Here is a 12,027-nt window from a genome sequence, read left to right on the forward strand (position 1 = left end):
GTTTTTTTAAGTTGATGGTAAAGAGTTAATCGTGCACTCACGTGTCTTCCGTGGGCGGTATGTTTGTGTCCAATCCACGCGAGAGTGCGTGTTGTTGACAGCGGGAGTTGAACGCTGATTGGTTAAAAATCTAAACGCTCAGATGGTACCGCCTCTTCCCGGAAGCTGACAGTCATCTGATTTGTTTTTTCATCTCCCCCAGCGTTTCCTTGTTAGCCAGCGTCAGTACTAGCCAACACAACAACGCTTCCACTCTCTCCCCTTCCTCTCTTTCGTCCTCCTCCCTCTATCTTCTCTCTATTCTGGAAATAAAATAACTCCGCAGCCAGCCTCTTCCAAAGACATGGACGAGACGAGTCCTCTTGTCTCTCCGCTCCGGGACTCCGGCGAATTCAGCTACTGTCCCACAGAGCCCACCAGCCCGCGGGGCGCGTTTGGAGGCACACCGGGGTCTGTAGTTCGCATCCCTGCGGGCAGTCCGGAGCGCAGCAGGGAGAGACAGCCGCTGTTGGACCGGGATCGCGGGAGCTCACCGCGGGAGCCTCATAGGAACGAGTTCCCGGAAGATCCCGAGTTCAGAGAGATCATCCGAAAGGCCGAACGAGCCATACAGGAAGGGATCTACCCGGAGAGGATCTATCAGGGATCCAGTGGAAGCTACTTTGTCAAAGACTCTCAGGGGGTAAGAGGAAGAGGAGCAGCAGCTGCTAACTCACTTCTACTAGTTACCACCAGTCACTGCCATGCTAACGACCATTTCACTGACCACCACAAGTGCGATGTGTTTGTGTTTGTGTTACTGTGACTGAAAAGATGCAAGAGTGTTTTGATCTAAGTGACCGTCGCTTCTGCAAAAGGCCTCTTCTTCAACCAGCCCGCAATGACTTGGCAAATTGGCTTTTAGACATGTAAACAAAACATGAACATACACGATCAAGTTTAGAGTCTTTCAAAATGGAATACTACTTATCATGTTATCATTGGTCTATCTAAAATATACAGTACATATACAGCATATTACACTACACTGGAGTTAAGTGTCTTATAGGAATCAACTGAGTGACTGGAGTGATAATCTTCTAAAAATATTTGTGGCCAAAGTGAATTCAGTCAATCCATTTGTCCCTCGAGAGCATAGTCAGTCCATAAACCTCTTGCACGTATCATGATAATTATCATGAGTGACTGATTTGAAAAGAATTTATCATGATAACTTTTTTTCGGTCAAATTTGTCCTCCCTTTCTTCATCCTCTTTTTTCGGTAATCAACAGTTCCCTGCTCATCAGCTAGTGTTCTCATAGGGCCTCTGGCCTGACTCTGGTACTTACTGATAAGTTTAATAGTCCTGATTGCTTTCTTGTATTCACTCTTACAAAAAGCCTTCAGACACAGTGAAGTCCAAAAGTCTGAATCCAATTTTTGACTTACCTTTGACCCCATTGTATTCACGTTACTTGATACATTTGCATGTGAAATACAAACTCTTCAGGATTTACATTTATGTAGTATGCATTTAACCAGTTCAGTTCAGTCACTTTCAGCTTAAATGTTATTGTGGCTGTGCTGCCAGGTGTTTGTCATTTCAGATTTTTCTGCTGAGGCAGGAAGTCTGCTAGAGAACCACCATCTCTAACAAGGCCGTGACACTGTTGTCAGCAGTCACAGATCACATTTAGTTTTATTCATTAAGTCACTCAGTTTTTCCCATTTTGGCCTCTGATTCCAGTGCATTGTATCTCCAGTCTGACGTTGTCATTTCAGAACACACGTCCAATTAGGTGCAGCGCTTGTCATCACTTTCAAATTGCCACACAGTCATGACAAAAACAATGAATCTGCCCAATCTTTGTGATCACGTCAGATTGACAGTAATCATTGATCAGCAGTCCTGGAGTCGTCCAGGAAAAGTCTTGAGCAACTAATCTCCTCCCACCCAGCACCCATTTACAGTGTGTATTCTGTTTCACATGCATTACGTTCAATCCATGGCTAAAAAAACAGAAGTGTGTCTTTGGACTTTGTGGCTGGATCCTCAAAATGTTTCACATGTGTTTGAATCAGTCATTTTAAGACAATCTAGCTGAGTCTTTTTATGTGCGACTCTCTCTATTCATGAAAAGCTTACAAAACAGAAACAACTATTGTATTCTCATTGCTTGAGGTTCTAATCCAATGGCGCCTCCCCCAACCCCCCCTTCCCTTCCCTTAGTTAGTCACCAGTGTGCTTATATAGTCATGTGCTAGCTCTCTGTGCGGATATAGTTTTCCTCAATGACCAAGTTTCATGTTGTAGCCTGGCCAGTGTATGTGCTTTGCATTGCTTATCCAACAGTGATCACGGCCTATAAAGAAGCACTGCAGTTTCATATTCTGCAGAGCACAGTGGCTGCGGACAGTTTGGTTTCATGTCTGCTTTAGTGGATTTAACCATCGACACATTTTCACTGTTTAAAACCTAGCTTTCCAGTGTCCCTCTGTATGCTCTGTCTCTGTCTTATTTTTTTAAATGTCTGTGTTGAGTCCAAATTCTAGATTTCTGAACCGTTTTATCTGTATTCCATTTTCACTTTCAGAAAATCATAGGTGTGTTCAAACCCAAAAATGAAGAGCCCTATGGCCAGCTGAACCCCAAGTGGACCAAGTGGCTCCAGAAACTGTGTTGTCCCTGCTGCTTTGGTCGAGACTGTTTGGTCCTGAACCAGGGTTACCTCTCAGAGGCCGGGGCCAGCCTGGTCGATCAGAAACTGGAGCTCAATATCGTTCCTAGGACTAAGGTATTGGCATGCACAGTGGCACCACGTTTCAGGTGTACTTTATTTTCCCCTCTCCTAATACATCTCCTCCTCTTTTAGATGGTGTACCTGGCTAGTGAAACATTTAATTACAGTGCCATAGACAGGGTTAAGTCTCGAGGAAAAAAGCTAGCTCTGGAGAAGGTACCTAAAGTGGGACAGCGCTTTCACAGAATTGGATTACCTCCAAAGGTAAGATAACAAATATTACACAAGTCATTTCATTTGGTTGATGCTGTTCAGTGAACTTAAGCATCTTGTCTACTTTTACTTGACATTGGTGGATTTTTCTCTCACTGATGAATTGCTTGGAAAAAAAAAAATAAATAAAAAGCACCGCTAACGACTGACATCACATGCTGTTTTTTCTGCACTGGATGTGTTTGGTTTTCTGTGTGGATTTTTAACTTTAATACGGTTCAGCAGATTATTGACACTTGCATTACTGTGTAAAAGCGTGAAAGATGTAACCAATGATGGCTCATTGCTTCACCTCCTCCAGGTTGGTTCCTTCCAGCTCTTTGTTGATGGATACAAGGATGCCGATTTCTGGTTGCGGCGCTTCGAAGCAGAGCCTCTGCCTGAAAATAACAATCGTCAGCTCCAGCTGCAGTTTGAGCGACTCGTAGTCCTAGATTACATCATCAGAAACACAGGCACGTGTTCAGAGTTGTCAGCAGTTGTTGACAACCATTAATCAGAATGTATAGTGTTATTCAAGTTAGTGTGGAGTATATTTATGTATGATGTTTGAGGCACTTCTTCTAAACGCAATCATTTCCATTGTCTGCTACTGCTTATTTATACTTGGGTACTTGAATCTGATAGACGTCTTTACAAATTCAGATTTTACATATGATACGTAGATGGGCAAGTTTCAATGTTAAAATGTGTGATACATATGATACAGTTTTTCTTTCCTACAAATAAATGTTGTCATACATTGTTCCAAACTTATACGTAGAGCTAATCTAATAATACAAGTCCTAAAAATTGTGTTGGCTGCTAGTTGGCTGGAATGCAGGTCATTAATTAGTGTGAACTCGTTACACATGGCTAATAATTCCTTAATGTTATTAGTGATAATTATGTGATATCTGTTTTTAATGATAATGATTTTATTGCATCTTCCATTTTTTTTTTCGTATTGCTATTTTCTTGAGTGCCTTCACCACTAATTCACATAGGGCTATACAGTATACTTTGTGTGAGTCTTCCTGTTGAAGTAAATGTACATACTTGAATTTGAATCCTTTATTTGGTTTGCAGACAGGGGAAACGACAACTGGCTGCTGAAGTACGACTGTCCGATGGACTCTGTCGGGACCAGGGTGAGGATATACATGGCAATCGGAAACTAGACATGCATTTTGTTTTGTACTGGTTGTGCTATGTTCCATCTGCAGTATGAGTTTGTTTGAATGAAGGACCAAGATTGACACCCTGCCCTGTTCCCTCACACCTTCTCTGCAGGACACAGACTGGGTGGTAGTAAAGGATCCCATCATCAAGCTGGCTGCCATAGACAACGGCCTTGCCTTCCCTCTCAAACACCCCGACTCCTGGAGAGCATGTAAGCACTTGCGGTGGCATTGTTTTGACCAGTCACTTCTCAACCCGAGCACGATGTTAATTCATACCTTTGGTGAAACGTCTTCTCATTACATTGCACTACATGTCATTTAGCAGACGCTTTTATCCAAAGCAACTTACAATGGAATTGAGTACAATCAGCCAGGGGTGGAGTCAAACTTGCGACCATTGCGACCATGATGTCTTTTCAAGAGTATGTTTAGTGAAAACTTCTATGTAGTTTCTCCAATCTTGCTCCTTGGTGACCCATGTCCTGCATGTTTTAGATGTTTCCTTGCTCCAACACACCTGATTCAAATAAGTGGGTTGTTCAGGCTTTTGCAGAGCTCGATGACTAGCTGACTATTTTGAATCAGGTGTGCAGGGTAGGGGTCCTCACTTTTTTATAGCATCTGTTTATGAATAATGACTAAGGGGATACATGCATATGCAGTGTAAGTATACACATACTGTACATTTTGTAAAATGTAATTTATCTGCTGCATGCAGTTCCTGCCCTCCATTATCAACTTAAACTAACTTTCTTTATATGTATAATCCAATGTTATTTTCCAATTGCCAGATCCATTTTACTGGGCGTGGCTTCCCCAAGCCAAAGTTCCTTTCTCCCAGGAAATCGGAGAGTTGGTCTTTCCCAAACTCTCTGACCCAAATTTCATTAAAGACTTGGAAGAAGATCTTTATGAATTATTCAAGGTAAGAAGAAAAGACTGCGATTAACTGTTCTTATGATGCGTACAATTGTGAGAAACCATGAGGAAGTTGAGAATCTGACTGAGAAATAGATGTGTTCCCAGATGGAGGTGCAGATGAGTCAGACTTGTGGCTATAAATACCATGTGTAACACAAATGTCTTGTCTATTGTGTCTCTCAGAAAGACCCTGGTTTTGACAGAGGACAGTTTCACAGACAAGTAGCTGTCATGAGGGGACAGGTGAGTTTCCTCCTCTTGATTGTTAGCATCTGTCAAGATACAGCACAACCTTCCAACAGCAGCGTCTCTGGAACTCGCTGCAGAAGCTCGGTTCACGCCTGTATTGACTTCTAGCAGCTTGTTTTTGCGCTTTAGATTGAAACTATATGAAAAATATCTTTAGTGTCTTCAGTGTCTGTGCAACAGAAGCTACACATGTAAGCGTTAAGTAAATTTTTTGCTTTAAAGCATGAAGTCACAGCAGGAATATTTGTTTTGAAACACTTTTTCTGTCTCCCATTTTATCTCCCAGATTTTGAACCTGTGCCAAGCCCTGAAGGATGGTAAGACGCCCCTCCAGCTGGTCCAGATGCCCCCAGTAATTGTTGAAACAGCCCGAGCGCCTCAGAGAGCCAACAGTGAGTCCTACACACAGAGTTTCCAGAGCAGAAGACCATTCTTTACGTGGTGGTAGGAAAGAAGCAGCAAAGAGAAAGTGGAGGAACAGCAGGGAGCCGGAGCAGCGGAAGGAGGGAGATGTGCCATTGAAAAGCGATAACAGGTTTTTATGCTTACATGGATATCTTCGCCACCCTCCCCCCTCTCTCAGTATGGATAATTTGGTTAAAGACAGAGGGTGAACGGGTGGAGAGGTGAGGCCAAGAGGAGGAAGAATCTCACAACATTTCTTCCCTGTTTGCCTCTGTGCCTTGTGTGGAAGTCGGTAAAGAATCAACGCCTGAATAATGAAGTGTCTGTAGCTTCCTGCAACAAAGCAAGGTGTCATACCTTGCCTGTTGGACTCTTGCGTGCATATAACATTTGCTCACATGCATGCACACCAGTCAGAAGCCTCTCATACTTTGTTTTTTTTTTTTTTTTTGGATGCATTCCATTTTTTTCCATTATACCCATCTGCCTTTTTTAATATTCACTTCCCTGTTCTCTCCCATACAGTTAAATTCAGAGAGATAGTGAAAGCATCACATCCACTACTGGAGCTCTGAGTTTTCGTTTTTAACAAACATAGGAAGTGTTCATTGTGGTTGAGTCTTAAAAGATTCATGGGAATACTCCTCTTAACTCCTGCAAGTCATCCGGTGTGATTCAGTAAAGCAGAGACACTTTTGGGTTAAAGAATCATTAACAGTTTAAGGTCAGATAAGTATGACCTTTTTGTTGTCCCTTCAAACTGATGACAATTGTCTGGACTGCCAGCTTGGACGGTGAAGGGTCCACAAGTTCCGGTTGTCTGGACCACGTTGATTTGTGTTCACCTTACGGCTCGTGTTGGGGTGGACCTCGGTAAACGACAAAGTAACTTCCTGCTCTACTAAACTGACATGAAATGTATCGTGACAATGCACTGTATAATTTGTATGTAATATTTAATTATAGATTATAATTAAAACATACTCAATTAAGACGTACGTGAAGGGTGTGCAATGCGTGTGATTACAGCTGTGGGTGTTATAGTCCATTAATAATGACACCTGTTTGTCTCTTTGTCTGACTGTGAGCAGCAGAACTCAGACACAGGTTTGTTTGTTTTTTATTATAAAGCTTTCAAGATAGGGAAGTGTATTCACACTGTGTTTGTGAACGGTGCCACTTGAATCCTCACAGGAGAAATATCATCTGGCTCTGTGTTTCAGCATCTTTCATAGTTTCATGGTTTCATAGCCTAGCGCTACTTCACTGTTTGGGTTCACATCCACAGCTCTCATTAGCATTCACTCCAGTTGCCGCGCCATTGTGTGAGAGAAAAAAATGACTGCAACTGAATGTTGATGTTGTTTATTTCTGCAAGGGGAGATGCAATCGTCATTTTTGTGTTTGCTACAAAAAATGGTTCCGTGCCATCCACGACGGTATCTTCATTTGCCCACCCGGAGAAACGAGTATCTACAGCTGCGATGGCAGCAGTAGAGGGTGCCTTGCTCAAGGACACTCAAGGATGTTCACCTTGCTAAACTACTGCTGACACTACACACTGCTGCTTAACTGTTGGCTTCATTCACTATGGCGTTTTACTGCAGTCTAACATGTTGCATACAGGTACATGAAAATTAGAACAGTATAAAAACACTCATAATTTCATCGTGCGTTTCATTGCTAGATTTCAGTGCAGAATGCGGTGAAGTGAGTGTTCAGAGTGACTGGTACTGTCCTGCCTGGCCACACCCGCCCTCCATGAGGATGGTTTTAATGGCGTCTGGTTTTCAGTGATGTCTTCCTCAGCAGGAGCAGGCAACAGGAATTCTCCCTGACTTGGCACTGGGGCAGTCTCCTCATCCTCAACAGTATAGTCTGATAATGGCTCCTCGGTCCTGGAAGACAAACAAATCAACTCTGGTTTGGTTGAATAACTACAGGCCTAGTTATTGCATTTACCATACTAAACAAGCAATTAATAAACCTGATGTCGTGGGTAAAATGCTGCTTTGTCAACTTTTTAATGTGTGTGTTTAAGTCCAAAGAGTGTTGCTGTAGTTGTCTCAATTTTATCACTACACCTCTCAGTAGACTCATGCCACCATTTTACCATTCTGTGGCACTTTGTTACACCACCAACAAATCCAATTTAAATTTCATCTCAATGAGGAATGCTGAAAGTACCCTCTGTGTGTGCGTGTGCGTGTGCGTGTGCGTGTGTGTGTGTGTGTGTGTGGTATGCGGAGAGAGGAAGACGGTCTTGTGATGTCATGCTGAGTTTGTTAGGCACATGACAATTTACACACTGCATTTTATGATGCAGGCAGGGAGTTTGGATCCACATTAGGCAGGGTCCTGCACGTTAGGAAGTCAAAGTAATCCAGAATGTTTGGTTATTTATGAGTAAGATGAGAACAGAGGCCTACTGTGCCACCAATAATGAGGTATTATGAGAATGTCTCACTTCAGTTCTCTGCTTAACTCTTCGTCTACACATCACTTTTCACATCTTTTCTTTACTTTTTTCAGACCCCTTGCCAGTTGTCACTTACTTGACACATCCTGATGCTCTCAGCCACTTGTGATCTCTGTGTCCTTCCACTCTGATACCTGCTTTGTTCCTTGCTCGGACTCTGAGTCCCACCAAGGCCTGAGCAAGCCTTGCCTCATCCTCTCTCTCCTCGCCCTCCTTGTCCGTCCTCTCCTCTGCTCCCTCCCGCCACACCCGCTTTGCTCGATGTTTGGCATCTCTGTCTCCTGCTGCTCTGTACAGCCTCTGCAGTTGGTGAAAGTTGACCCCCGTAAAGATATTAGAGCATCCAGTCTTCCTGCTGCGTCGATGGAAAATTTTCCACTGCACAGGCAGAGCTTCCTCAATGAATGCTTGGGCTTCTGCCATGTTGCACTGTGAAGAGCGTCCACGTGGGGAGCTGGAGCAGGGAGACGATAGCAAGGGAAGAAGGGTGATGCGAAGAAAAGCTAAAAAAAAGGCAAGAGAAAGGAAAGAGATTACAGCTACAGATTACAAATGAAGCTCAAACCTTCAGCCCCCAGACACAGTTCTATGGCTACAGCCAAAACACTAAGATCCCTTTACTGGCATTTCCTGAGGGACAAAGTTTTATCTCCTTATTTATGGGTCTTAAGTGCGTAGGTAGAGGTGACACACATACAGTGATATTTATCTAACTAAGAAACACAAAGATGTAAAGTAACAGAAAACATAAACCAGAAAATATTTCAACTCATGAAGATTTTATCATGAATTTATTCTCAATAGAGATTTATATCCAGTTGGCCATCTGTCTACACAGTCTGGACCATCCAAACCTGATGATGTCCTTTAAAAGAATTAAACCCAGACTGGCACTCAGGAGAACACATACAACAAACAATTTCCCAGGTGTTAGGATTAATGAAAATACGTCTATTCACCTGCACTGGCGTCAAACAACCCCACATTTGATTGACTAGATCTTATAGTACGAGATCTAGTCAAACAAAAAAAAAGGAAGTTGTATTTGCTTTTATTTGAATGTACTTCTTCTTTTTTTTTTTTTAATAATTCTGCCAACAAATCAGCCAAAAACATTGATTTGGGTTATATAACAAAATTCAACAAAATTGCACTAATTACAGCACATATAGATTTTAACTGGTTTTTGAGTCACAACTTATTGACTGACTGAAAGTACAGTCCACAATTGTGTCCTGTAATAACAAAGAACAGGTTTTATCATTTCAGTGGGAAACCCTGAGAATTATGTCAAACACTGAGAGAATGCTTACCTGAACCTCTGTTGTTTGAGAGAAACAAACACCAACCGCGCCACACGCAGACAGACAACCTTATTAGTGCAGTAGCAGGCAGACTACAACCTTTACCCTAATGCCAAGCTGACCCACATTCGGCCGGGGGCCTGCGAATAATCAAAGAGTAATCCATTAATGATGTCAGGGTCGATTTGTGCTTACCTCACAACTAAGATCTAATCTGCAAGTAAAAAAGGGGTCTGAATTAAAAGCCTATCAGCCAACATGAGGGCAAAGGAAAGACAGGAAGCACGTAGGGTTACATAGGTTGTTTCAGGCTATAAAAAGCACCACAGTCAAATTATTGCCCCAGTAAATGAAAAGAGAAACTGCTATAAACTACAGAAGGAGTCAACTATTTGACCAAAGTACATAGCGATGTTATAGTCAGCATCCCAGAGGCTCTGTCATGACTTTATGATAAATCATCATTAAACAGGAAAATATCCATCAACTTGACTTTATCAAAGATGTGTTTGTGTATTCAGATATCGCATCAAAGTTAGCTTTAGATTGGATAGTCAACTGACACTCACTCCAGTCCATTAAAAAGTTGTCCAAAAGTTTCCATGTGATTTGACCCACTGGCTCCAAACCAACACCTAATAAATATATTTTCATTAATAATACTGACATGTAGACTATAAGATATGAGACTGAGGTGCATCCTGTTTCTGTCTCTGCCTGCTTATAATACAATTTAGCATTCATTCAGATTAAGTGGCTCACATGACATGGAACGATTAGTAATAAACAAATAAAAGAATACTGATATTCATATGAGAAGATCTACAGACGAGGCATGTCCTCTTAATTAGGGTGAGAAGGTTTGGCAGTGACTTTGATCGTCTCTTTGATCCACTGTTGAATATTCAACACCAGATTTTTTAAATGGTATATTGTTTTTGTTTGTTTATTTGGATCTCTATTAGCTGCCACTAAGGTCGCAGCTACTTTTGCTGAGGTCCTCACATGAGACAAAACATACCACCTGTAGACAGTGCCGGCCCAAACTTTAAGGGCCCCCGCCCCTTCGATTATTGACACAAATAATGCATAATGACCACCCTATTTGTTAAAGAGTAGGTGCAAACGGGAAGGGGAGTCTGGAGCTCCTCCCCCATAAAACTTTGAATTTGGTAGATGTGATTTTCTATATTCTGGTGCATTTTTGAGATGGCCAGCTGGAGAAGGGCAACACCTTAATTTGATCAGATTCATAGCCTTTTGCATTTTGACTCATTGAGGTAGTGGCTTGGGCTTGGCCTTCAGGGCCCCTTGAGCTCTTGCGCCCGGTCGGCTCATTCAATAATCCATCCTTGCTCACATGCCAAAAATGTTTTGGGGCTAGACTTCTGGCCCTTGATAGACCACTGTATTAATTTAGTCATTATTTACACCAAACCACACACCTTTTAACCTTAGAGGGCACTTAGATCACAGATTGGTTTACTAAAGTTAAATTGAAAAACGTGTTCATTCATTCAATCATTTCACTTGTTTAAGTTATTTAATAAGTTTACAAAAAACAAACAAAAAGAGACGACATACTAAAAAAAAAAAACTAAACTCAAAACATTTAAAACAAATAACACTGAAGTGAAAAGAAGACATCCTTTTTCAAAACAGACAAAACTGAACAACATACATTTCTTCACGGTTGCACAGCTTAGTCAATTTGGTTAGTTTTGTTCGTACTCATTTGTTTTTGTCTGAATTTCAAAGAAGTTGCAAGTAATCGCTTGGTGATTTCATGAACTTCATAATCGAGTCAGTAAATTCTTCTGAGGGCAACTGTCACACAGAACGTGAGACATGTGGACACAATGAACAGATCACAGCCCCTGTGTTTTGTCCAATGGTTCCTGAAGGCAACCTAATTAACAAAATAATAAGCAGGTGTGCAGGTTGGGCAGCCATTTTAAAGCTTAAAGCATCCTCCTCTTCATGCTGTTGCTGAACTGTTAAAGGTGCCATTTTCCCCCAAACTGACTATGTGTGGGCTGTTGACTGTTTTGCTCAGACCTCGACTGGCCTTTGTGCCAAGGGCAGGTATAATGATTCAACAAAAAGCAAGTTCTATCTTCAGCAAACCCCCAAAACATAGTGTTAGCACAATGGTAAGTTCACAAAAGCCTGTTTGGTTTTCTTTTTATATTTTTTTTGTCAGTGACTAGAAAATGTACATGTAAAAGGTGAAGTGTGTTTTGAAACTAAGACTGTGCCCTAAATTTATGATTTTTATTTATTTTTATCCCACAGGAGTCTGTGTTCGTGCTGACTGTGCTGCATCTTGCAGTCCTTGGGCCTTCTGGTTGGGTTTTGGTCAACTTGGAGCATTATAAAAGCCGTTCCTGATGGATGACGAGACCTTGCAGGAAGCACTGTGTACAGCCCTGATTACAGAATATATGTGGTGTTGTGTCATCTGAATATGATAACATAATAAACGGAAGTCTGTCAATTAAACTTGTCAGCA

General features: G+C 41.8%; 2 protein-coding genes and 1 long non-coding RNA gene across 3 annotated transcripts; 2 read left to right on the forward strand and 1 right to left on the reverse strand.

Moving 5' to 3' along the window:
- Nucleotides 1–165: 165 nt before the first annotated feature.
- On the forward strand, nt 166–7,737 carry pi4k2a (phosphatidylinositol 4-kinase type 2 alpha). The gene is made up of 9 exons (XM_044028886.1): nt 166–682; nt 2,575–2,775; nt 2,854–2,985; nt 3,296–3,449; nt 4,063–4,124; nt 4,267–4,366; nt 4,949–5,082; nt 5,262–5,321; nt 5,614–7,737. The coding sequence occupies exons 1-9, from the start codon at nt 344–346 to the stop codon at nt 5,773–5,775; spliced, it is 1,344 nt and encodes a 447-aa protein (XP_043884821.1). The 5' UTR covers nt 166–343; the 3' UTR covers nt 5,776–7,737.
- On the reverse strand, nt 7,082–9,793 carry avpi1 (arginine vasopressin induced 1). The gene is made up of 3 exons (XM_044028888.1): nt 9,525–9,793; nt 8,288–8,714; nt 7,082–7,630 (listed from the first exon to the last, which is right to left on the reverse strand). The coding sequence occupies exons 2-3, from the start codon at nt 8,632–8,634 to the stop codon at nt 7,423–7,425; spliced, it is 555 nt and encodes a 184-aa protein (XP_043884823.1). The 5' UTR covers nt 8,635–8,714; nt 9,525–9,793; the 3' UTR covers nt 7,082–7,422.
- A 1,353-nt stretch (nt 9,794–11,146) lies between these two features.
- On the forward strand, nt 11,147–12,017 carry LOC122771620. Its single transcript, XR_006360630.1, has 2 exons — nt 11,147–11,668; nt 11,811–12,017. It is a non-coding gene; the product is annotated as an uncharacterized LOC122771620 (long non-coding RNA).
- The last annotated feature ends 10 nt before the right edge of the window (nt 12,018–12,027 follow it).

The sequence above is a fragment of the Solea senegalensis genome, linkage group LG6 (genome assembly GCF_019176455.1).
Source record: "Solea senegalensis isolate Sse05_10M linkage group LG6, IFAPA_SoseM_1, whole genome shotgun sequence".
Lineage (NCBI taxonomy): Eukaryota > Metazoa > Chordata > Actinopteri > Pleuronectiformes > Soleidae > Solea > Solea senegalensis.

Bases quoted from the DNA above. Each gene is read 5' to 3' on its own strand.
- pi4k2a (XM_044028886.1), top strand. From the start codon at position 344: ATGGACGAGACGAGTCCTCTTGTCTCTCCGCTCCGGGACTCCGGCGAA. The intron at 3,450-4,062 runs GCACGTGTTCAG...TTTGGTTTGCAG, and splicing joins TTACATCATCAGAAACACAG to ACAGGGGAAACGACAACTGG. The intron at 5,322-5,613 runs GTGAGTTTCCTC...TTTATCTCCCAG, and splicing joins TAGCTGTCATGAGGGGACAG to ATTTTGAACCTGTGCCAAGC.
- avpi1 (XM_044028888.1), bottom strand. From the start codon at position 8,634: ATGGCAGAAGCCCAAGCATTCATTGAGGAAGCTCTGCCTGTGCAGTGG. The intron at 7,631-8,287 runs GTAAGTGACAAC...TTTGTCTTCCAG, and splicing joins AGAGCATCAGGATGTGTCAA to GACCGAGGAGCCATTATCAG.